Source organism: Trachypithecus francoisi, unplaced genomic scaffold (assembly GCF_009764315.1).
Source record: "Trachypithecus francoisi isolate TF-2019V2 unplaced genomic scaffold, Tfra_2.0 Lachesis_group20, whole genome shotgun sequence".
Taxonomy (NCBI): Eukaryota; Metazoa; Chordata; class Mammalia; order Primates; family Cercopithecidae; genus Trachypithecus; species Trachypithecus francoisi.
The window spans coordinates 33,017,347-33,044,178 of record NW_022681466.1 but is presented as its reverse complement, the minus strand read 5'-3'; the positions used below and the strand labels follow the sequence as shown (position 1 = coordinate 33,044,178).

At 40.0% G+C, this 26,832-nt stretch overlaps 1 protein-coding gene and 1 long non-coding RNA gene across 3 annotated transcripts; one reads left to right on the top strand and one right to left on the bottom strand.

Moving 5' to 3' along the window:
- The first annotated feature begins 1,064 nt into the window (after positions 1-1,064).
- LOC117066502 lies at positions 1,065-26,799 on the top strand. Of its 2 annotated transcripts, none has more exons than XR_004430363.1 (3): positions 1,065-1,236; positions 19,381-19,451; positions 26,322-26,799. It is a non-coding gene; the product is annotated as an uncharacterized LOC117066502 (long non-coding RNA). The 2 variants fall into 2 exon arrangements; XR_004430364.1 differs by lacking the exon at positions 26,322-26,799 and adding an exon at positions 20,641-20,757.
- Positions 15,000-15,922, bottom strand: LOC117066501 (olfactory receptor 4D2). The gene is given in 2 exon segments (XM_033181914.1): positions 15,000-15,160; positions 15,163-15,922. Coding segments are annotated over 2 exon segments (921 nt in total).
- Positions 26,800-26,832: the final 33 nt, after the last annotated feature.

The following is a 26,832-nucleotide window of genomic DNA, read 5'->3' as shown; positions in this document are numbered from 1 at the left end:
GCCAGCCATGAATGTGCCACTTCGTGCTGCCTATAGTCCCCAGAGCAGGCTCTCCTGGGTCTGCCACCCATGCTGGGCTCTGGGCGAGAGCTGGCCTTACTTTTCGTTGTGTCTCTCTGGGCAGTGGTGATAGTTCTGAATGAAATCAGACCTCATGGACTTGAATTTAAGATGGGGCATGGAATTATTTCAGAAGAGATGGAGCCCAGAGCCTCCCCAGTGTTCCTCCCTGATGCTACCCAGTTCCTCAAAGCTTGTTGGGTTGGTGGGTACACTCCAGATCTGGAAGATCAGAGAAGTTTGACCTCAAAGGCTAACGCAGGGTTCACAATATTATGTGTTTGCTTACTCTTTTAACAGATATTTATGGAAAGCCTCCATATGCCACAGCCCATGCTGGGTACTAGGTACATGGTGGTGAGCAACAACAGGCACCTGATGGAGAAGGACGTGAAACAAACACTTTCCTGCAGGTCTTAGGTAAATCCTCATATAAACGCAAGAGAGTATCCCTACACCCGTGTTAGGAGACTTTCCCGGGGTAACACAGCCAGCTAGTGCAGGAACTTGTACTTGAATCAGGTCTCCTTCTCCAAGTCAGATTTTTATCCTGCTTCATTAGGCTTGACTTCTATAACCCATTCTCTGCCTAGCAGCCAACATGACCTTTGTAAAGCATAAATTAGATTATGCCACCACTTACCACCCCAAACCCTTCAATGACTTTCCATTGCACATAGAACAAAATTCAAGTTTTTAAAAATGACCTGGCTCCTGTCTTCATTTATGGTAAATTAAAAATATATCCACAAATTCTTTGACATGCCTCACTTAAAGTGTGAGGTCTGACTCCTTTTTCTTGAATGTGGGCTGGAGTTGATAACACACTTCTTTCTAACAGAATGTAGTAGAAGTGAGGCTATGTGACTTCTGTGGCTGAGTGGTGGAAAGGATACTGTTGCCACCTGGCTCCTGTCTCAGGATACTTTTGCTTGGAATGTGGCAACCATGCAGTGTGGAATCCCAAGCCACGTGGAGAGATCAGTTAACAGTCCCATCTAGCACCCAGCTGACATCAACATCAACAGCCAGATTGAATCACCACATGAAACTGCAAATGATTTTATCTCTGGCCTTTGAATCTTCTGGCTGGGGCCCAGGAAAGACATCATGAACCAGAAATAAGCTGTCTGCTGTGCCATTGGAGTTGCTGGTCCATGGCATCCATGAACGATGGTAAATGATTACTTTCTTTTAAGCTTCTAAGTTTTGGATTGATTTTTTTCTGCAGTGGCAGATAAATGATGCAATATTAGACTTCACCTCCTCCCAAGATCCTCTTTGCTCATTACACACCCGTTACAACAGCCTCTTTTCTTTTTCCTTTAACACCAAGCTGATTCTCACCTCAAGACCACTGCACTTGGTGTTTCCTCTGTCTGGAATGCTTGCCCTTCATTCAGATCTTTACCTGACAGGGTTCTTCTCATTGCCCAGGTCTTTGCTTAAACACCTCCTCCTCAGAGATTGCTTCCCTGACCACCTTTCATGATGCTGCCCACCCTACCAGTGACATGACTCCATGCATCTGCTCCACAGTTCTTGTTAGAAGAAATTATTTTTCCATTTGTTATTTGTCAGTCTCCCCCATAGACTATATACTTTATGAAGGCTGAGCCCTTGTCTGCTCAGTTCAATGCTGTATCCTCAGTATTTAGAGCTGTGCTTGGCACCTAGAAATCGTGCAAACATTGTGGGTAGAACTAACACGGTGGTGTGTGGCCTCAAGGCGCAGGAGCTGTTACAACTGAGGCCGTCCCCGGAGAGGCTGGCCATGGAGCTCACTATACGAATGGGAAGAAAGATCCTGATGTAGGAAATGTGGCTATGGGAGAAAGCAGAATTGTGTCTATCTAGACGCCAAGACAGGGTTAGAAGAGGGCAATGTCCGTGAGAGAAAGAGCAGAGAGGGCAGGCATAGGCAGGGGACGCCTTCAGACTGCAGCACAAGCCCAGCGCCAGTGAACAGGAGGGAAAAGGAGTGAGGAGTGGGCGGGAAGAGTCACAGACCGTGGTGGGGCTCTGAGAAAGCTCCAGCCAGACGAGTGAGGAGCCCCGGCACAAAGACAGCCAGAAATGGGGGGCCCTTCACCCACTGCCGTGCTCAGTCATCAACTGGGGCTGCCTGGGATGTGTGTGGCCTTAGCTCCAAAGCTGAGGCAGCCCCTGATGTCACCCTGTCAGCTGATCCTGTCAGCTAACTGCCTTCCTTGTGGGGACATTGGAGTGGCACCCCTCCAATTTGGGAGGCCTCTGAGAGTGGAATGTGGTGGGTGGTGCAGGACTCTGCTCTCTGACACTTCCTCCTTCTTTCCAGCACCTCTTGCCTGGTGTCTGTGTGGGGAGGAGGAAAAGAGAAAGCGATGTCTCCTTCCCTCTGAGCTCTCACTGCAAAGCAGCCAGCCTCCAGGTCTTCATGGCTTTTCTGTCAGTTGTGGGGTCAGGCCTAAGGGCCCGTGGCCCCATTTCCGAGTTTCTGGAGGGCTGTCCAGGGGCTCCCCCTGTATACTCCCTGTCTTCACAGGCTGGGCTCCAGCTCAACCTCCTCCCCCTCAACCTTAACCTCAGTGGTCACTCGCAGTCTTGTTGCTCGATTGACACCTGTTCAGTGAGAGGGCACAGAGCCCCTCTCTCCATTGCTCATGCTCCCCTCTATTGGCAGGCCCCTGGGCTTCAACCCTCCAATTCTGATTCTTTCCTTGCTTTCTCAGATCCCCTCTGAATCACACACACACAGCTCGTGAACGGCAGGGCAGTGGGAGCAAATCCACAAGGCAAGGAGGAGTATTTTATCTCTAACATTGCCTGGGCATGGTGATCATAAAAATCCATTCTAAATAATTGTTGTTTTTACATTCACGGAAAAAGAACCCCCTATGGGCTGCACAGAATTTTACAGATGGTGCTATAAAAATGGGTATGGATTAGAAATTGCCCTTGGGGTCTGGTTGGTAAAATTAAAAAAAAAAAAAGAGGATTTAAGTTTCCAATATAATATACAAACATTTTCCCACCTATTACATTGCCCAAGTTGAAAAATTTTTTTTAAAAGAAAGCAAACAAGTTGTCTCTGGTGCTGTGTGAGAGAGCTGTCCGTTGTGCTGAAGAACACTGAACAATGAAACTTGAAGTCTGCAGTCTCAAATTGTGGCCCCCAGATAAGCAATATGAGCATCACCCAACAACTTTCTGGAAATGTATATTCTCAGGCTCTACCCAAGACCTACTAAATCTGAAACTCTGCATTGGGTTTCCAAGTTTTAGCAAGCCCTCTCAGTTGATTCTGGTGCATGCTCACACATGTGAACCAGTGTTCATTTTCTATAGGTCCGTCCAAAATTTGTTTCATGAGGATAATTTTGTCCTTTCTGATCTTGACCTGATAATCCTACATTTCCGAAATCTCTGTGATTTTCAATTTCCTTGGCAGACCTCTCTAATGGTAAGTGTTTTGAGAGTCTTAGAAACTTCTTAACAAAGTTAAAATAATTAGCTGGGCATGGTGGTGTGCACCTGTAGTCCCAGCTATTTCAGAGGCTAAGGTGGGAGGATTACTTGAGTCCAGGAGGTCAAGGCTGCAGTAAGCCATGACTGCACCACTGTACTGCAGCCTGAGTGACAGAGTAAGATCCTGTTATTAAAAAAAAAAAAAAAAGGTGAAGTTTGAAATTTTTTTCCATACATAGAGGTTCAAATCAGCATTTTATTGCCTCACTCTTAAATGTAGCTAACCAAAGATCACTGGGAGTTTAAGAAAGGTCTCCAACACAAAAGAATAAATAAATAAGAAGAAAACAGAAATGACATAGAAAGCAAAAGAAAACTTGAGAAAAACCTTCAGCTTATGTAATTAGTATCATTTGAGAGAAGCAAGAAAATATAATGTCCACAAGATAAGAATAGAATGGCATAAAAAGGAGAACATGCAAGAGTTCTTGAAAACTAAAATTTGATTTAAAAAATACAAACTTTAATAAAAATATTGGAAATTAGAGTTGAAGAAATCTCCTCTTAATGTAGAACAAAAATACAGTGTGAATAAGGTGTCCACGAGATGTGGCCCAGCATGGGCTGCCAGAGTCTGGCTGTCCACTCCTGTGAGCTGCCCATTGTGGGTGTTAAAGCAAGGTGAAGAGGGTATCCCAGCAAGGGCTGACTCACTATGGGGAGTCAGAGCATGGGAGGGCTAAGAAATGCATCCACACAGAGGTACAATTGAACATCAGGTGTTGGAGCTCAAGCAAAATAAGGAGGAGCATGGAAAGTGTCCTAATGTGGGATGCTGAAGCATGTGTGGGGTAAGAAAAGTGGCTGGAAAGGGTGCTGGCCTGAAGCAGGATATCAGAGCCCAAGTGGAGTGAAGAAAGTATCTGGTGAAGGAATGGAAACAGATATGGAGCTACTAGGAAAGACTGGTTGCATAGAGAGAAGTGAATTAAGTAAATTAATATGTTAAATACGATGATGTCATAAAAATAGCAGTCTGGGAATCCAAGGGCTCATTTCTCCATAGAAGTGAAAAAAGATTTAAAAAAAAGAAAAGTGATCAGAACCAACCTTGTTGGAATTCTGGAAAATTGTCAAATAAAATAGTCAAATAACAACTAAATGAACTTTGTTTCAAAAGATGACTGAAACACAATAGGAAAACTTCGAACTTATAGTTGTTCCACACTCCTCCCAGCTTGGTGGTCTTGAAGATGGCAATGTATGTTCCTGGTGTGAGTCCCTGGTTTCGGAAGGAGCAGAATGAACCTTGTTCCCTAGGATTGTATTGTCTGTTTTGAAATGTTTGGGGGTTCCCTGAAGGACTGATGTGAGAAGTTTGCTTTTGTTTTACCTAACTCAGAATTCACTCTGGCCAGAAAAGGTGCTACATAAAAAGTATTCCTCAGAAACACTGAAAATCAAATGAATAAGCCTCTACCACCTGGGCAAAAAATTACAGCTGGGGCGATCAAACACACACCAAAAGCTTGGGAGGAAAAGTTAGGAACAGAGACACTTTGGTGAACAAGAACTTTGGAAAGTTCCTGTACACACTATGAAATCTAGAGTGCCACATTCTGCATATAAGGGCAGGATGAAAGCACAGACTTGAGACAGTCCTCTGATATAAGTTCTGGCTCATCTTTAGGCTCAATGCAAGCAGAAAGTGAAGGCTAAGGCAGAGCTGTAAACATCCTTGTTAAGTGTTGAGGGAGTATCCAAACACAGAGCCAATCTGGAAAAATTGGGATAATATATTTTCTTTCTTTCTCTTTTCTTTGTTGTATTAGTTCATTCTCACATTGCTGTAAAGAAATACCTGAGACTTAGACTGGGTAATTTATAAAGAAAAGAAGTTTAATTGGCTCATGATTGTGCAGACTGTACAGGAAGCATGATGCTGGCATCTGTTTGACTTCTGGGGAGGCCTCAGGAAACTTACAGTAATGGTGGGAGATGAAGTGGGAGCAGGCACTTCACATGGCTGGAGCAGGAGGAAGAGAGAGTGAGAGGGAGGTACCACACACTTTTAAATTACCAGATCTCATGAGAACTCACACACTATTGTAAGGACAGTACCAAGGGAGGGATGATGCTAAACCATTCGTAAGAAATTTATCCCCATGATCTAATCACCTCCCACCAGGCATCACCTCCAGCACTGGGGATATAATTCGACATGAGATTTCATGGGACACAGATCCAAACCATGTCATTTGTATCCAGGCACTTAACAAAGTTACTGTAAAACCATTAGCTGACTATGAACAAAGGAAACAGAGATTTCAGAGGTCATATTTGACAAAAAAAGTTTTACCAGTCACTAAACAAACAACTGCAACTCACAGCAAGAAAAAACAACAACTATTAGGGAGGGGGAAGAAAATTATTTCCACTCCTACCACATTATAATATTTAAAATGTGCAGTTTTCAACAAAATATCATGAGACATGGAAACAAACAAGAGAGTATGGCTCTTTCAAGGGAAGAAAAGAAATTAGCAGAAATTTCCTGAGAAAAAACAGACATTTGACTTAACTAGACAAAGACTTTACAGCAACTTTCTTGAACATTCTCAAAGAACTAGAGTGAACTATGGATAAAGAATCAAAGGGAAGAAGAAGAATGTTTTACATAGACAATATCAAAAGAGAGAGAAATTGTTTTAAAATAAGAAATAGTCTGGAGCTGAAAAGTACAATAAAAGTAACTGAAATGAAAAGTTCACAAGACAGTTTCAATAGCAGGTTTTGAGTAGGTAGAAGAAAGAATCAGCTAGACCTGGTGGCTCACGCCTGTAATCCCAGTACTTTGGGAGGCCAAGGCAGGTTGATCACGAGGTCAGCAGTTCAAGACCAGCCTGGCCAACATGGTGAAAGCCCATCTCTACTAAATATACAAAAATTAGCTTGGTGTGGTGGCACGTGCCTGTAGCCCCAGCTACTCAGGAGGCTGAGGCAGGAGAATTGTTTGAACCGCGGTTGCAGTGAGCCAAGACCACACCATTGCACTCCAGTCTGGGCAACAGAGTGAGACTCTGTCTTAAAAAATAAAAATAAAAATAAAATCAATGAACCTGAAGATAGGTTAATTGAGTTCCAAGATTTCTGTTTGACATTTTGGAATCATTTCGATCTCTTTGTTAAATTTCTAAATTGCTTTTCTGTGCTTTCTTGGAGATCAGTGAGTTTTCTCGAAACTGCTATTTTGAATTATTGGTCAGAGAGCTCACAAATCACCATTTTGTTAGGATCAGTAACTGGATTTTTGCTTTTTCCTTTTGAGGAAGTCATGATTCCCTGTTTGCTGTTGTTTCTTGTGGGTATGTATCCATCTTTGCACTGAAGGATTATTTATTCCAGTTTTCTCTGTACAGCTTGTTTTGGTTTTTATTGAATACATTTGTTTATTGAATCTTCACTACTAGGTCACTGCCTCCTATTTGGCACTAGGTGGTGCCTTAAGCCCAGGTTCACCTCAGGACTAGTGAATGGTTGAAGCACTCCCTGTCTCAAATCAAGGAGATCCCAAAGAGATTATTCTGGCAGTGTGGGAAGGCTGGCTAGGGGTTTGTGCTCACGGGACTTGAGGAACATGCCTCCTACAGCATGGTGCTGCTGGACAGCAACTCTGAGTTGGTGTCTCCTTTGACTGAGTTACAGAGCAGAATTTCTCTGCCTTTCTTCAGAGACATTTCTTCTTTCAGGCAGTCATGATGCTATCTGTGGATTAAGGCAAGAACAGGTCTCTTACCAGGGAACCAGGGAGGTAAGGAAGGTGGTGGGCGGCCTCAATTTCAGTTTTTCCAGTGTAGAAACTGTAGTTGGGAGGAGATTTTTTGGCACTTGGTGCTGGACAGAATGGGGATGAAGGATGTCCCAGATGTGAAAGTCTGATTCTCCTATTAGCTGCTTGGAGTTTTTTCATCTCTCTGTGGCCCCAGGAGCTGTCTCATGCTTATACTTGAGCTCTGGGTTGTTTCTGGTGTAGATCTCAGTGCTATATATTTGTTTTTAGCTCTGTGGAAATGGGGGAGTGAATCAAATTTGCTCTATGCTGGCATTTCGGAATCAGAAGTCTAGAGATATTATAGGTCAATTGAAATCATCCCGTCTAAGGAGCAAAAAGAAGAATAAAGGAAAATGAACATAGGCTAAGAAGCCTGTGAGACACCATCAAGGATACCAAGACACACACATAATGAGAATCCTGGAAGAAGAGGAGAGAAAGGGGCAGTAAAAATAGTTTAGGCAATAATGGTCACAACTGCCCAAATGTGATAAAATACATTAATCTACACATCCAAGAAGCTCAAGGAACTCTAGTTAGAATAACTCAAAGAGATCCACACTAAGATATGTTATAATATACAAGGTGCTGGAAACAAAACACAGAAAGAATCTTGAAAGCAGCAATAGAAAAGTGACTCATCACATACAAGAGATCCTCACTAAGATTAACAGCTGATTTCTCATCACAGAGATCAGATTCATAAGATGATATATTGAAAGTTCTAGAAGGAAAAAAATTATCCATATAAATTCAATATCTGGCAAAAATGTCATCCAAAATCGAAGCGTAAATTAAGATATTCCCAGATAAATGAATGCTGAGGAAACTCAATATTAGTGGACCAACTCTGTAAAAAAATGGTAGAGGGAATCCTTCAGCTATAATAAAAGACTACTAAATAGTAAGTCAAAGCCATATGAAGAAACGAAGAACACTGGTAAAGATTATATAGGCAGTATAATTATATTTTAGTTTGTAACTCCTCTTTCCCTCTATGACTTAAAGGACAATGCATAAAGCAATAATGATAATCTATGTTAATGGACACACAACACATAAATAAGTAATTTGTGATAATAACAACATAAATGGAAGGGGTTAGAACTGCATAGGAGCAGGGTTTTTTTTAATATTACTGAAACGGAGTTGCTATTCATTAGAACTAGATTGATATGAGTATAAGATGTTAATTGGAATCCACAAGGAAATTATTAAGAGATTTTTAAATCTACTGAAAAGGGAATAAAAATGATATACTACAAAAGCAATTAAACAGAAAGAAATCATTAATGGAAGAATTGAGAAATAGAAAAGAGATAAGACATACAGAAAACAAACAGCAAAATGGCAGAAAGAAGTTCTTCCTTATCAGTAATTATTTTAAATATAAATAAATTAAATTCTCAATGTTAAAAGATAGACAACAGATTGGAAAGAAAAACATGGTACAACTATGTGCTGTCTATAAGAGAGTCACTAGATCCAAAGACACAAATGGGTTGAATGTGGATAGTGGAAAAAGAAATTCCACACACAAAAAGGAGAAAGAGATTGAAAGATTTCCCCTTAAGATCAGGAAAAAGACAAGGATGCCCACTTTTGCCAGTTGTATTCAAGTTCTATTCAGTTCTTATTCCATTATACTCAAAGTTCTAGCCAGAGCAATTAAGCAAGAAAAAGATATCAAAGGCATCCACATCAGAAAGGAAGAAGTAAAACTTTATCTATTTGCTGATGACATAATCTTACATGTAGAAAATCCCAAAGAATCCACAATAAAACAAAAAGCTAACAAAAACATTCTGCAAATATTTAACATATAAGATCAACATGCTAAAATCAGTTATGTTTCTATACACTAGCCATGAGTAATCCAAAAAGCAAAATTTAAAAAGTGATTCAATTTACAGTAGCATCAAAAAATAATAAAACAGTCACAATAAATTTAACCAAGGAGGAGTAAGACTTGTACACTGAAAACTACAAAACAGTGCTGAAAGAAATTCAAGGCCTAAACAAATGGAAAGACATCCCATGTTCATTGATTGGAATACTTAATATTGTTAAGATGGCAGGACTCCCTAAAGCAATCTACAGATTCAGTGCAATCACTATCAATTCCCAACAGCCTTTTTTTTTTTTTTTCCAGAAATTGGAAACATGATCCTAACTCTCATATGGAATTGTAAGGAATTCAGAACAGACAAACTAATCTTAAGAAGAACCACAAAGTTGGAGGACTCACACTTCCCTATTTCAAGATGTACTATAATGCTACAGTAATAAAGGCAGTGAGGTACTAGCACAAGGATAGGTATGTAGACCATTAAAATACAATTGACAGTCCAAAAATAAACTCAAAAGTCTATGGTTAATTGTTATTTGACAAAAGTGACAAAATCATTCAATGGGAGAAAAATGGTCTCTTCAACAAATGGTGCTGGAACAACTAACTGGACATCCACATGCAAAAGAATAAATTTGAGCCATTACCTCACACCACATACAAAAATTAACTTAAAATGGTTCAAAGGCCTAAATGTGAGAACTAAAACTGTAAAACTCTTAGAAGAAAGCATAAGGGTATATCTTCATTAACATGGATTTCACAATGAATTCTTAGATATGATATAAAAAGCATGGGCAACAAAATTGATAATAGATAAATTGGACTTCATCAAAATTTAAACTTTTGTTTATTGAAGAACATTATCAAGAAAATAAAAAGACAACATAAAGAATGGGAGAAAATATTTGTAAATCAATATCCAATAAGGGTTAAATATTCAGACACATAATTAACACTTCAAATCAACAACTAAAAGACAAACAACCCAAATTTTTTAAATGGGCGAAGGACTAGAACAGACATTTCTTTAAAGAAAGTAGACAAATGCCAACACATGAAAAGATGCTCAACATCATTAGTAATTAGCAAAATGGAAATAAAAACCATAATGAGATACCAACCACTTCACACCCAATAGGGTGGTAATAATAATGATAATGATAATATAGGTTGAGTATCCCTTATCCAAAATGGTTGGGATCTTCTGATCCCAGCCATGAAACGTGTTTTGGATTTAAAGTTTTTCTGGGTTTTTGAATATTTGCACATACATAATGAGATATCTTGGGAATAGGATTCAAGTCTAAATACAAAATTTATTTTTCACGTACACCTTATACAAATAGCCTGAAGGTAATTTTACAAAGGATTTTAAATAATTTTGTGCATGAAATGAAGTTTTGACTGTGACCCATCACATGAGGCCAGTGGAATTTTCCACTTGGGGTGTCATGTTGATACTCAAAAAAATTCAAATTCTGGGGCATTTTGGATTTTAGATTTTTGGATTAGGGATGTTCAACCTGTAATAATCATAATAATAATGAAAAATAACAAGTGTTAGCAAGGATGTGAGGAAATCAGAACCTTAATGCATTACTGGTGGTAATGAAATATGGTGCAGCTCATGAGGGAAAAAGTTTGGCAGTTCCTCAACAAATTAACTGCAGAATTACCATATGACTCAGCAGTTCCAGTACTAGATATATGCCTAAAAGATTTGAAGACAGGCACTCAAACAGTTTACACAATTGTTAGTAGCAGCACTGTTCACACCAGGTTAAAGATAAAAACAACCCAAATGTCATTCAACAGATGAATGGATAAATCAAATGTGATATATTCATATAGTGGAATATTATTCAGCCATAAAAAGGAATGGAGTATTGATACATGCTACAATGTAGATTAACCTTATTAAACACTATGCAGAGTGAAAAAAAAGCCAGGCACAAAATGTCACATATTATATGATTCCATTTACATGAAATGTCCAGAACAGATAAATCCATAAAAATCGAAAGCAAGCAGATTAGTGGCTTCCAGGACCCAAGAAGTGGAGGTGGGGGACTGCTTAAGGAGTATGGGGTTTTCTTTAGAAGTGGCAAAAATGTTTTGGAACTAGATAGGGGTGATGGCTGTACAACATTGTGAAAATACTAAAGGCCACTGAATTATACACTTGAAGGTGGTTATTTTTGTATGAATTTCATCTAAAAAATAAAGATATTAAGAATTATGGGAGTCAGCTTGCTCACCACCAGAGAAAGGAGTTACGTGTAGAAAGTGGAAAGCAGAATGAATTCTGTGGTGGTGGACTGGAATTGGAAGTATCTCTGTGAACATATGGTTAACAATACATAGAGAGGGTCGGGTGCAGTGGGTCACACCTGTAATCCGAGCACTTTGGGAGGCCAAGGCGGGCAAATCACCTGAGGTCAGGAGCTCAAGACCAGCCTGGCCAACATGGTGAAACCCCGTCTCTATTAAAAACACAAAAATTAGCTGGGCATGGTGGTGCACACCTGTCACCCTAACTACTCGGGAGGCTGAGGCAGGAGAATCGCTTGAACCCAGGAGGCAGAGGTTGCAGTAAGCCAAGATCACACCATTGCACTCCAGCCTGGGTGACAAAAGCAAAACTCCATCTCAAAAAAAAAAAAAAAAAATTACATAGCTAGAGAAAATAAATATAGATTGATTGTGTTAATGTATGTTCATGTGCACACGTGTGTGGATAGATACACAGCAATGAGCACACTCGGCACCTAGATATTGACTTCTAAATATCATTCTCCACTAAAAGGAACCAAGACTGTTTAGAGAAATCATTCATTCCAGACCAGGAGCACAGAAAGTAAGCATGGGACATATCATTGTGTCACAAAGTAAGGAAGTGTTAAAAGAGTAAAAAGAACACAGAAGCCAACCTGAAAAGACTCCTACTGGCAAAACCTGGGACATATTGTGCAACAAAATAAATAATAATAATGGATTATAACTCAATGAATAAAAGAGGAACACATGAGTTTGTACAGATATAAGTAAATAAATAAATAAATAAATGGAAACTGATAAGAAACCAGATAGTCTCCAAGTACTTACCCACAAAACGTTTACTAATATCCAAGGGAAAATGAGTCACCTAACAGGTAAGAAGCCTAACATTTCCTTAGTCTAGTAACCAAAGGGATGAAACATCAGTCATGGCACAAAGCAAAATCACATACCTCATAGGATGCAATGAGAAAAACACTGCGTAATTTCTATGATATCCCTGACAAAGATGCATCGGCAAAATCCAATCATCGTAAAACATAAGACAAACCTAAACTGAAGAACATTTTACAAAATAACTTATCTGTAATCTTTGAAAGTGCTAAGGTTATCAAATTTCAAAAGAAACCCTTACAGACTAAATGAGTCTAAAGAGTTATGACTACTAAAAGAGACAAATGATTCTGAACTAAATTCTCTCTCTGTAAAAGACTTTACTGGGACATTTGACCAAACTAGAATAGGATCTGAAGACTGGATACTAGTAATGTATTGACACTGTAACAATTTTGATGACTACATGGCAGTATTGTAGGAAAAATGTCTTTTTAGAAAATGTACATTAAAGTATTGAGTGGTGGGTATCAGACTGTTGACTTACCCTCATACCTTCAGGGAAAAAATAGTACTTTATACTATATTTGCAATTTTTTTTGTAAATTTGAGATTTTTAAAGTTAAAATAAAAGAATTGTGTAGAAGAATATCTTTATACCCTCTGGGTAAGAAACAACTTCTTAAAATTAGATCCCAATAGTATTTTATACTAAAATAAAATATTGATATGTCTGATTACATTAAAATTAGTGCCACAAATAGAGAAGACAAACCACAAACTGGGAAAAGGTATTGTAATAAATATAACTGACAGTAGATTAGTCACTAAATTATATAAGAACTCCCCCATCAATTAGAAAAACCCAATAGAAAAATGAACAAATGACATTCATGAGAAACCAGAATACAATAAAAACATGGAAAGAAATATTAGAGAATAGAGAAAGGCAAATTAAAACTACAATGAAATACCATTTTTTACTCACTAAATTGGCAAAAATTATGAGGTCTCACAATATCAATTGTTAGAAGGGTGTGAATCAATGAGAACACGTAAACTGCTGATGAAATTGTAATTTTGTACTACAACTTTGGAAAACTATTTGGCACTATTTTGTAAAATTAAATCTTTTGAAGACCTTATGTCTTAACAATTCCTCTTTCAAGTATACGAACCAGAACACTTCAACATAGCAACTAGAAACAACTAGAGGAAGTTTTTAAAAAGCACTCTTTGGGCCGGGCGCGGTGACTCACGCCTGTAATCCCAGCACTTTGGGAGGCTGAGGTGGGCGAATGGCTTGAGGTCAGATGTTTGAGACTAGCCTGGTCAACATGGAGAAACCCTGTCTCTACTAAAAATGCAAAAATTAGCTGGGTGTGGTGATGAGTGCCTGTAATCCCAGCTACTAGGGAGGCTGAGGCAGGAGAATCACTTGAACCCGAGAGGCAGAGGCTGCAGTGAGCTGAGATTGCACCACTGCACTCCAGCCTGGGCAGCAGAGTGATACTTCATCTCAAAGGAAACAAACAAACAAAAAAGCACTCTCCAGTAGCCAAAACCTGGAAACAACCCAAATAAGTTTATTCTTATGGTGGAATATTCTACAGCAGAGCAAATGAATGAATTACAGCCAAACATGAACATGTGGAGTTTAGAAACATAACGTGGAGAGAAAAAAGCAAATCCCAGAATATTATGTACAGTATAATATTTTTATAAAACTGCAAAGTAGCAAAACAATATACTGTTTATATAAAAAATGTGATAAAACTATTTTATACAAGCAATGAAATGATGAACATGAAATTCAAGAGAGTGATTTCCTCTGGATAGGAATCCAGGTGAACGTAATAGAGAGGACAATACAGGTAAATGCAAGTTATTGGTAACTTCTGGTTCTTGAGTTGTGTAGTGTATACATGAGCATTCATACATAATGACATAATGTTTCATAATGTGCATGCATTCCCCATGATCTTTTATTTACAATTAGTATATTATATTAAAATGTAAATATAGAGACAAAAAGCTTGAATACACGATAATTTCATATTTGAAAATAAAATACAATCATTTTTAAAAGCTTGGAAGATAACATATAGTTATATGATTTACTCATTTTATCATAAAATTTTTTGTTTTGAATCTCATAACAAACCTAGAACATTTTAGGGACAGATACTAATTTAAGAAAGTTTGGTAAGGGAGAAACCATGAGGCCAAGAGAAGCTGGGCGGCTTATTCAAAGTCATCAGTTGGGTCAATGATGGGTCAGGGCCTCTAATTTAGAGCTTAAGCCTCCAAATTCTGTGCTGTTCCTAACAAGCCAGACTCACACCAAAAGGGAGTATTGGGAAGAGAGCTCAAAATACTGAAAATAGAAATGTTCTCACAGGGGAAATGCTGTCAACAGGAAACTCTCTACCAAGAAGGGGAAAAGGAGGGCGTGGTTTTCAGGGGCCATGTGAACAATTTTCATTGTTGCACGTGTGTTAAAACTCTTTATCACAAACCGTAACCACCAAAGAGGATCCTTTCTTTTTTCCTAAAACACCAGGTTGCTTAGTTTCAAAATTCATTCCCTGCTACGATGACTCTCAACACACTATGAAGACAGCAGATGTAGTAGCTCCCTCTCCACTTCACAAAGGGAAGACAAAGCCAAAGAGAAGCAACCTACTCTTGTCACTGTCAAACCAGCCGGTGTCTCCCTAATCTTCTCACTGCTGCCTGCATGTCCTGGTTCCTCAGGGTATAGATCATGGGATTGAGCATGGGGGTCACGACTGTGTGGCCGATGGACACAACCTTGTCCATAGTGAATGGGGTGAAGGGCCGGCCATAGAGGTAATGCTTGGAACAAAGATCATGGAAACCACAATGATGTGGGTGGTGCAGGTGGAAGCTGCCTTCCTTCTTGCCTCCCCTGGATGTGACCTCAGCGTCACCAGGATGAACAAGTAGGAGGTCAGGAGGAGGAAGAACAAGATGATATCCAGCAGCCCACTGTTGGAGATCATGAGGAACTCCAGGAGGGAGGTGTCAGTGCAGGCAAGTCTCAGTACTTGGGGAACATCACAGTAGAAGTTATCCAAAATGTTGGGGCCACAGAAGGGTAGTGGGAGCATCAGAGCCAGCTGGACAATGGAGTGGACAAAGCCTCCCACCCAGGCAGCCACCACCAGCCCCACACAGAGCTGAGTGTTGATGATGGTGACATAGTGCAGGGGCCGGGAGATGGCAATGAGGCGGTCAAAGGCCAGCACTGAGAGGAAGAAGACCATGGCACCTCCCAAAAAGTGGAAGAAGAAGATCTGGCCCATGCAGCCCTGGTAGGAGATGGTTTTCTTCTCAGAGAGGAGGTCCACTAGCATTTTGGGCGCAGTGACTGAAGAGAAACAGAGGTCTAGGACAGCCAGGTTTCGGAGCAGAAAGTACATGGGTGTGTGGAGCTGGGAATCAGAGGTCACTGTGATGATGATAAGGATGTTTCCCATAACAGTGGTGATGTAGACAAACAGGAACATTAAAAACAGGAAACACTGGACCTCCCAAGTCTGCGAGAGCCCCAGGAAGACAAAATCTGATGCCCATGTGAGGTTTCCTTGTTCCATCGTGTTTTCTCCATACTCCTAAAGAAAATGAACCACAGACACAGATCCATGAAGTCACTACTTTCCCTTTCAGGGCTCAGGGGCTCAGAACCAAGGTTTTGGGCCCATATCATGAGCATCCTATGTGTAGACTATGATACTATGTGCCGTCCTAGTAGCTAGGTGCTGTCTCTGGGGAGTTTACAGGTGGGTGCTGGGATACACATTCCTGAAATCTTGACGTTATCCAGAGATATATGCAACCTGCCTTTCAAAGATTCATATAGTGGTGGGAAGACACTTGGAGTCAGATACATCTGAAGTTAAGTTTCAGGTCTTTTGTTTCATTGTGATTTGACCATGAGTAACTTACTTAATCTTTCTGGGCCTCAGTTTTCACATTTCTAAGGTAGAAATAAAAATACCTGCTTTATAGAATTTTCTGAGGGCTTAAGTAGAATGATAGATAAAAAGTTCCTAAAACGGTGCATGGAATAATCAATGGCAATTACTCACCTCTGTGAATTCTCTTAATCTAAAGATACCCTCTCTTCCAGTCTCCACTAAGATTCTTTGCCAATTATTTTTCACATGACATTTAACACATCATCATGTTAATGGCTTTTCCTGTGTCTGTTTTTTCCCTCCACAATTCAACTATTAAGTCCAGAGGCTATATCTGGATCTCACAATTTATTTGCGCCCTGCAGTACCCATTCTTAATGATAGTCAACCTTAAAAAGCACGTGGTGTTGACTGCTGGGTGGGTGAATAGCTATCGGGTGTACAAGTTCAGCACAAGGAAGACATCGGATGCAGCTGGATGCCTGAGACATCCAGTAGTTCTTCTGCCCATCACAGTGGGCAGCCCCTTATGAGTGAGGCATATGTGGTGTATATGCTGAGACAAGAGGGAGAAAAGGGAGGGAGAGTCATTGGATTGAGAAACAGATGATGAATATTGTATTAAGGGGACTCAGCTTCTGAATGAAACAGGAATTTTACAAGATGTTACTGAATCCAAGGGTGGGAGACCAAGGAAGTTATTGAAAGAAAACAAATAGAAATAGACAAAGGAATAAAGGGAAATGAAGAAATAGAGCAAGTGGAGGTAGGGGAAGTGGAAAAGTGCTGGGGAGATGGAGAAAATGGGACTAAAGGGACAGAAGAAGATGGAGGAGCTGGGCGAGGTGGCTTATGCCTGTAGTCCCAGAACTTTGGGAGGCTGAGGCAGGTGGATCACTTGAAGTCAGAAGTTTGAGACCAGCCTGGTCAACATGGTGAAACTCCATCTCTACTAAAAATACAAAAAAATTAACTGGGCATGGCGGCACTCACCTGTAATCCCAGCTACTTGGGAGGCTGAGGCAAGAGAATCGCTTGAAGCTGGGAGTTGGAGATTGCAGTGAGTAGAGATCATGCCACTGCACTCCAGCCTGGGCAACAGGGTGAGACTCTGTCTCAAACAAACAAACAAACAAAAACCAAAAAAAAAAAAAAAAAGCCGGGCGCGGTGGCTCAAGCCTGTAATCCCAGCACTTTGGGAGGCCGAGACGGGCGGATCACGAGGTCAGGAGATCGAGACCATCCTGGCTAACACGGTGAAACCCCGTCTCTACTAAAAAAATACAAAAAATTAGCCGGGCGAGATGGCGGGCGCCTGTAGTCCCAGCTACTCGGGAGGCTGAGGCGAGAGAATGGCGTAAACCCGGGAGGCGGAGCTTGCAGTGAGCTGAGATCCGGCCACTGCACTCCAGCCTGGGCGAGAGTCCGTCTCAAAAAAAAAAAAAAAAAAAAAAAAAAAAAAGGAAAGAAAAGAAGAAGATGGAGGGTGACAGGGTAGGGGGTCAGTGGTCTCCTCCCTCCCCCTGCCCTGTCTTAATCTCTTCTACCCTCTCTTACCTGGCCTATTGCAATCTATTATCTACAGTATTAGAGGCTGTTTTAATCTCATTTTGCTCCTTCAGTTTACTTCCACTCCAGGACACCTTCTACACAGCTATCCATGAGACCTCTCTGACTCAGACGTGGTCATATTCCTCCTAGTTATAATATTTGATTGGCTCACAGTTTAAAACTCAAACTCTCAGAAGCCACCTAAAATGTTTTGTGGATAAACTCAGGGTGGAAGAACATACCTACATATGTGCATGCAACTCTCTCTCAGCATTTCATACAAGACTGTAAAATATAGCCTCCCTATACCTTTCTAATCAGTATCGCTGTAACCTAGGAACCGACTGCTGTTCAAAGAATTCATAGCTTCTGTGTAGGCTGTCTATTTCATTATTTTCATATCTTTGGTAATAAATCCTGTTTCCTGAAATGGCTTTTGCTACCTTCTCAACCTAGAGGCAGTAAGAGAAATATCACTTTCCCTTTGACTCCTCCCTCCATTTCCCTCATGCAGAATTAATTCCTCATTTCTCTGTGTTCCAATAGCATTTGATAAATACCTCCATTATAGCATTTATCATTTTTTCTATTGCTCCATTTAACTAGATTGCAAATTAAATAACTTAGTAAGCCCAGAGTCTATGACAGCATCTCTGATTTAGCACTTGCTCAGAAATGTTCACCAACTTAATATATTAGCAGGTAAATGTGACTTTGTTTTATATGACAATGTTGAGAATCTTGTGATTTTCCTCATCCTTGATATCCTTTGCTGTGAGCATCCTCCCTCTAAGTCTCATAGGTAAAATTCTGTGCTTTGTTGTTTTCATATGTAACCAGAGGCATCTGTTTTCAACATCACATTCCCCCTGCAGTTTTTCTTGAGTCTCTGCTGATCCTTTAGACTTACTACCATCAGGTCTATGTCACTTGTTTATTACTCCCACCCTCTAGCAGGTGTTGCAAGATCTTTCTTACAGCTGATCTATGTGCAGCTGAGGAAACACTGGTCTCTCACCTCCCTTTAGCCCAGAATGGGGCTTCAGCCTACATCTTCTTGGAGACCCTTTGCCTCAGCCTCACAGTTTCCTAGCCCCTATCCTTACTTCATGTATAATACCATGAGTGAGACCCCAGGGGAAGGGGGAATATCCTTAGGGAGAAACTATTGGACAGGGCTCAGGAAGCTGAGCTGTGCTCATTATCACTGGGGCCAAGGGAGCAATGGGAGTTGTTAAAAAGTTTCTAAATGTCTCAAAAGCACACACTCTTTGAGAGGTCTTCCTTGGGGGGCCCAAAGTACCAAGCACATCGAACATTTTAGAGATTTGAGAAATGGATAATATTCAGGCCAAGGTCCAAAAGGTCAAGAGGGTCTTCAAAAAAAAGGGAGACTCTGAAAGTTTTAGAGGAACCTATTTCTTAGACCAGTGACTCTTACCCTTGAGAGAATTACCTGAAGGCCTTGTTAAAAGGCAGACTTGTGTTCCCAGCCCGGAATTTCTCATACAGTACATCAATGGTAAGACCAAGAATTTGCATGTGTAACAAGTTCTCAGATAATGCTGATGCATCTGTTCCAGGGACCAGACATTGAGAACCAATGACTTGCTCATCAGCACAACAGACAGTTCTCTTTTGTGGCGTCGTTAAGGTAACTGGTTTGATTTCTTCTCCTTTAAAACTGAATTGATGTTTACACAGGCAATGTCATGGATGGGAAAATGTTTGTATACTAAAATGAAAACTTAATTACCCCATAAATCTTGTTCTTCATCTTGTCAACCATGCCCTCACATTTGATTCACTACCCATATCAACTATACTCACACCATATACAAAGTGCTTGCATTCTTCACATGTCAATTATTACACCCTTTAATACAAGGATTGGCACTAGAAACCCATATATTTTCTAATTATGAGAAACTGATTAAAAATTGGAATTAACCAACATTGTAACCTTGATGTGCTATAAAATCTGTGTGATTTCTTACAGCTCTCTGATCCACATGAGGTTCTCAGGTTGATCTGAATTCTTTCATTGTAAATGTTTATACTTGGCAAAATAAAGAATCTGCCTCTGGGGATAAGAGCATGATAAGAAGTTCTTATACATACAAGAGACGTCAATTTTTAAAAAACACAAATTCTTCCCATTATTTGGAGCTTTAGTGCACTTTAAAATTGAGCTACTCAGAAAAGTAGTCTAGATTGATGGTGGGAATGGGCAGGCCTTGTTAATGTTATTGACTCTCAGATGGGTGATTCTGAATTACCTGGATTAATTCTTTATGATTCCGATTTAGCTTTCAGTAATAAAGACCTGGTAGATTCCAGTTTATGTATTTCCCCAGTCAAGGTACATGTAGGTGTGTAAAAGGTCCATCAAAGCTCATCTTTACTGCAACCACTAGCCAATATAATGGTTGCCAGTGTATGAATGGCCTGGATGGAGTAATTATGCTAAAGACTCAGTCATGGAAAACTGAGCTGAGAAAATTATTTCCGTATGTATCACATTCTTAAGAAAATAAATGTTTGTCAGACTTAGCTACTATTATAATGTCAAGCCATTAAATGGATACAGGACACATGTAGAAGAAACATCATGTAAATTCTCATGCAGGAAGCCCACCATCATTGATAATTAATCATTCTCCCTTTGTGATGGTCAGTGTTATGTGTCAACTTGATTAGGCGATAGTTCCCAGTTATTCAATCAAACTCTAATCTAGGTATTGCTGTGAAGGTATTTTGTAGATATAATTGATGTCTATAATCAGTTGACTTTAAGTAAAGGAGGTTATCCTAGATAATCTGGGTGTGCTTGATTCAATCAGTTGAAAGAACTAAAGAGAAGAACTGAGGTTTCCTTGAAGGAGGAAAATTCTGCACGTAGACAGCAACTTCAGCTGATGGCCTGCCCTACAGATTACATACTTGCCTAGCCAGTTTCATATCATGTAAGCCAAGTCTTTGCAATAAATGCCTCTCTCTCTCTCTCTCTCTCAGAGAACATAGCCTCAGCAAGAGATGCCTTAAAGGCATAAATTCTCATAAATATAGCCACATTCATTTTAATGGGTGCATATTCAACAAATTCAATTAAGCACCTGGTGTTGTGGAATAACCATGTGTAAGATAAATCTGGAAGAAATTTTACTTATATTCCTTCCCTTTGTGTCAGTGTTGTAGATTATAAGCAGCTTTTCTGTGCGGCTTATTACCTTTAGAATTGATATTCTGAATCATATGAAAGTAAGATTTTTATAAACTAAAAAGTGGCCCAAGACAACTTTAAAAAAATTAAATGAATAAATGACTTCCGGTTGTAAGAAAACAAAGGTTTTTCTTTTTCTCTTCCTCACTGGAAACAGAAATCCCACCTGCAATAAAATTAAGACATGTTTACAACTCAGATGACAACAAAACCCAAAATGAACCGTGAAGGACTATCAAGTACTGTGAAGAGAGAGAGGCTTCTGCCCACGACAACTCCTGGACAATGCTGGCAGAGTTGGCTCCTAAGCAGGTGGTATACGATGAAAGATAAAACAACCACCCCTGTGTGGATGGACCAGATCCGGGCACACAGGCTGGCTGGAAGAGCTTCCTTAAGTGATATTTAACACCAAAAAGGGATTGAGAGGCTGGGCTTATGCCACATTTATAACTGCACTATCCACTAAGATAGAGAAACTCTGGGCTATGGGCACCCCTGCAGCTGCTGATCTTTACCAGCTGAAGAGATAGGCTAAATTCGCACACACACAAACACACACACAGACACACACAGACACAGACACACACACACACACGCCTCTATCATTCAGTGTTCAGCGCTGCACTGTGAGCCCAGGACAATTAACCAGAGCACTCCCTGGCCTGTCTTCACTACCATCACCACCACTTTTTATTTTAACACATAACTAGTTAAACAAATTGCTTCTTTAAGAATGTGTAACAATTAAAAAGCAACTCGCAGAGTCTATAAAAAATAAGTCAAAAAGGAGGAAAGAAGGCAGGTGAAGAGCACAGAACAGAATAGAGAAGAAAATTTTTATTGACGAGTTTTTCAAGAATGTAGATGACTCAGAAAAAAGTGAACCAAACTTCTATCTATTAAGAACTGAGAGCAGAATAATTAAATCTTAAGAAATAAATGACAATATGAAAACAGAAATGGAAAATTTAACTGGCAGAGATTAGGAAAAAAGAATAGGAAGAAAATAAAATCATCACAAAAAAATGGAAACAGTGAAAATGAGAATAGTCACTGCTTAAAATACAGTAAGATATCTGAAAGACAGGTTTAAGAGAACTAAACAAAATGAATGGAAAAGGGTACATGTTTAAAAGGATCAGTAAGAAGTGTGTGTATATATGTTTGTACATGAAATATAGACAAAGAATATCAGTTTAATTAATACTTGGATGTCCTTGAAGAAGACATATAAATAATTAGAGCAAAAAATATCCAAAGACATTAATTCAAGAAAATATTCCTGAAAATGAAATAAATGGAATCAATAGATTGAAAAGGCAGATTGTGTGCCAGGAAACGTGATAAATGTCAACCAGTGCTACAACAGAACTGAATAAAGTTACAGAACTCCAAAGATAAAGAATCCTAAAAGCTGCCATGGTAAAAGATGAACCCGTCTATAAGAGGAAGGCTGGCTTCAACTTCTCAATAGCCCTAGAAAACAGAAGAACTACAGCTACAAGGACCTGAGAAAAATAAAAAGTATTATCCAAAGATGCTTATTCAGTGAAATTATCATTTATATATAAAGACAACAGATAAATAGTTTCAAACATTTAATTCAGAAAATATAGTTCTCATAAATCTTTCTTGAAAAACCTACCTGGGGACAAATGCCGGTCCATCAAGATATTAATAGAAATGCAAATGGCCTCTCCATATGGCTACTTGGGTTTTTTCCTAGCATAGTAGCTTGCTCCCAAGAGTGGGCATTCCAAAGAGAATTAATTGGAGTCTGTATTGCCTTCTACAACCTGTCCTCAGAGATTACATGGTGACACTTTCACCAAGATCACAAGCCCTTCCAGATTCAAGGGTAGGAAACAAAGATCCCATTTCTCAATTTAAAAAATGTGAAATTCATATTGTAACGAAGAGCATGTGAAATGGAAGATATTGATGTGGTCATCTTAGAAAAATACAATATACCACAAACATATCTTTAATTTCCAAGAATTTTTTTCTCATCCTCTTATTGTACCTTTCTAAAATAGCATCCTAATCTTGTCTTGTGAATACAATGACTTATCTTTTCTGGATATTAATGACAGGATTTTAAAACGTTTCCTGTTCTGTGTCTTGACTGTATCAATGTTAACATCCTTGTGATATCATACTATAGTTTTGTAAGCTATTTCTACCTTAGCCTGTTTGCACTGCTATAACAGCCCACCATAGACTGGGTGGCTTATACACAACAGAAATTTATTTCTCACAGTTTTGAAGGCTTGGAAGTCCAAGACAAGATGCTGGCTGATTTGGTGTCTTATCAAAGTCCACTTTCTAGTTTATGGATAGCTGTCTTCTCACTGTCCTCACATGGCAAAGGAGCAAGGGAGCTCTCCAGGGACTCTTTTATAAGGGCACTAATCCCATTCATAAGGCCCCTGCCCTCATGACCTAATCGTCTACCAAAGGACCCACCTCCAAATGCCATTCCACTGGGGATTAGGTTTCAACACATGAATTTTGGGGAGATATAAACATTTAGCACATGGCAGTTACCATTGAAAGAACGTGGGTAAAGAGTACATGAGATCTCTATTATTTCTTACAGCTTCAAGTAAAGCTACAGTTATCTCAAAATATAAAGTTAAATTTGTAAAAACTTAGAAAGTTTTCTTCTATTGAATTTCTTCTGTTTACTTGGACTTCTCTTTTTTTCAGTTTTGTTTTGTTTTTGTGTCTGCCTTCTATATGGGAAATTTTCTTCATCTGCCTAGTGGTCTCCAGCTAAACATTGGTATTCAAAATCAAACCACTAAAACACTGATTGGAAGCACTATGTACCTGAGTAGGGCTTGAGAACTCGAAGACCTCTCCTAGGACTATCATGTCAGCTGTTTTGTCAGTTGGAGAAAATAGCCTGGGACTATTTATTTGGGGCTGTTTAGTATCTCCAAGTAAAATCCTTCCAATTTTTCTGTAAGGACTTAAGTATTGGAATTCTGCGTTAGGGTCGAAGAGAAGACTTGAAGTAGGATATCCTCTTTTATCTGGATGAGCACCTCCAGTTCCCCTTAGTTTGCACTAGGCCCACTTAACTTATTCATGTTACTTGTCACCTCCTCTAGTCATTTGATTTTATGATCACTGCCCATGACAGAGTTTTCTTATCAACAAGATTTTTCACTCAAGCCAATTGTGTGTCTTCGTGCTGCCAGAGGCTTACACCTACATGGCAGACACTGTTGACTGTCATTCCCAATCCCCTTTTCCTGGCTGAAGAAACCAGACATTCACCTTCCCATTCCTTTTTGCAGACTGGGGTGACAATATGATGCAGTTCTGGTCAACTGGGTCATATGATAATTCTGCTGGTGTGGTTCTTTTCTCCCCTGGTAAAAAGAAAAAACAGCACATGGATGCCTTTTGTTATCCTTCTTGCTGAATTATTTGAAATAAAGGTGTGATGCCTGAAGCTTTGACAGCCATATGGCTACCATGAAAGAAAAGGCAAGGAATTGAAGAGCAGCCAACCCAGAGCCCTAAAATGTTTAAGTTACTGAATTAACCAACTCTGGAATTGTTTATCCTTTAGTCTTCTATTTAAATGAGATGATTTCCTCTCTATTTAAGCCACTGTCCCTTGGTTATTATGCTACTTGCAGCTAAAAGCATTGTTATGGATGTATGTTTCAGAGGAGAAAATAATTTTTTCCCAGAGAAATTACAGCCCAGTGCAGCAGTGTCATATAGTGAGCATCACACCTTAAGAGGGATGTTGCCATTCAAGAGTAAATACAGAAGAGATGGCCGCGCGCGGTGGCTCAAGCCTGTAATCCCAGCCCTTTGGGAGGCCGAGACGGGCGGATCACGAGGTCAGGAGATCGAGACCATCCTGGCTAACACGGTGAAACCCCGTTTCTACTAAAAAATACAAAAAAACTAGCCGGGCGAGGTGGCAGGCGCCTGTAGTCCCAGCTACTCGGGAGGCTGAGGCAGGAGAATGGCATAAACCCGGGAGGCGGAGCTTGCAGTGAGCTGAGATCCAGCCACTGCACTCCAGCGCGGGCGACAGAGCGAGACTCCATCTCAAAAAAAAAGTATATATATATATATACAGAAGAGATGCCCGGGGTGGTGGAATCAGCAAACCTGTCACAAGAGGAACAACTATAGGAAGGCAGACGTTGCACGTGGAGAAGAGACAAATTGGAGGATGTGAGAAGTATCATTTGATATTTAAAGGATCTTAACGTGAAAGAGGAAAATGCCATTCTAAGGGGCCACAGAGATTAAATAAAACAGAGTCCATTTTACCCTCCCCTCATTTCCAAAGGTTGAGTGTGAATATGGAGAAATGTGTGAAATGGAAACAAGGAGGAAGAAGTGAAAGGATAAACTCAGAGTCCCCATGATGGCTTCAAGTGAAACCAGGAAGAGCCTCTGACTTTCTTTTTTTTTTTTTGAGGCAGAGTTTCACTCTTGTTGCCCAGGCTGGAGTGCAGTGGCACGATCTTGGCTGAAACCTCCGCTTCCTGGGTTCAAGTGATTCTCCAGCCTCAGCCTCCTGGGTAGCTGGGATTACAGGCGTCCACCACCATGCCTGGCTAATGTTTTGTATTTTTAGTAGAGATGGGTTTCACCATGTTGGTCAGTCTGATCTCAAACTCTTGACTTCAAATGATCCACCCGCCTCAGCCTCCCAAAGTGCTGGGATTACAGGCATGAGTCACCGCACCTGGTCTCTGACTTTCATTTCTTGGATGGGATGGTTGTTGGGAGAGAAGGGGGAACAAAAGCTTCTGCATTATCTTCTTAACTTTGGGTCCATATTACACATTGCCTGAGACTTTTACAAAATGATGCACACCCTAAGGAAGATGGAAGAAATAAATATACAGAAATTGACAGAGGGAAAGTATAGGAAGCTGGAAAAATGTTAAAAAAAGGAAAAAGTAAAAATGCTTCCTCTCTCTGTCAGGTACCCTTCAGGTGCTGGGAGGATTTAAAGATGAATAATGCATGGCACCTGCCCTCAAGAAGCTCTCATTCCACTTAAAGAGAAAGCAGAAACACATGAAGTAGTAGCCTTGGCACTGAATTCACTACCCCAGATTTGGAACACTAGTAGGCATGGCCCTGCCCTCTCTGGCCTTGGTTACTCAATTATACTATGCCATCCTCCTCTCCACCATACTATACAAATGATGGAAAGATTGTGTTGGGTAATGTCTTATTCTGTTTGTGTGGTTATAATGAAATACCACAGACTGCATGATTTGTAAATAACAGAAATTTATTCTTTTGCAGTTCTGGAGGCTGGACAGTCCAAGATTAAGGTGCCAACAGGTCCGGTTGTCTGGTGAGGCCTGTTCTCTGCTTCCAAGATGACACCTTGTTGCTGCATCCTCCAGGGGGGAAGAATGCTGTGTCCTCATATGGCAGAAGACCAAAGGGCTAGCGAGCCTATGCTGCATGAAATCACTTTTATAAAAGGCCTTAATCCCATTAATAAGGGAGGAAGCCTCATGGCTTAATCATCTCTTAAAGGCTTCGCCTCTTAACACCATCACATTGACCATTAAATTTCAATACCTGAATTCTGAAGGGGACGTATTTAAGCCATTTCAGTTAAGTAGCACAGTGTGAAGATTATCCAAGGAGTATTTAGTAAAGAAGGAACAAAAACAAAGGGCAAATGCTTTTTGGGGAACTATTTAGACAACGCTAAAAATGAGATAACTTTCTTTTCTTTTCTTTTTGCAATAAAACAAATGTTTAATTTAATTCAGAATAAGAGATAATAACTTCAATAAAAAAT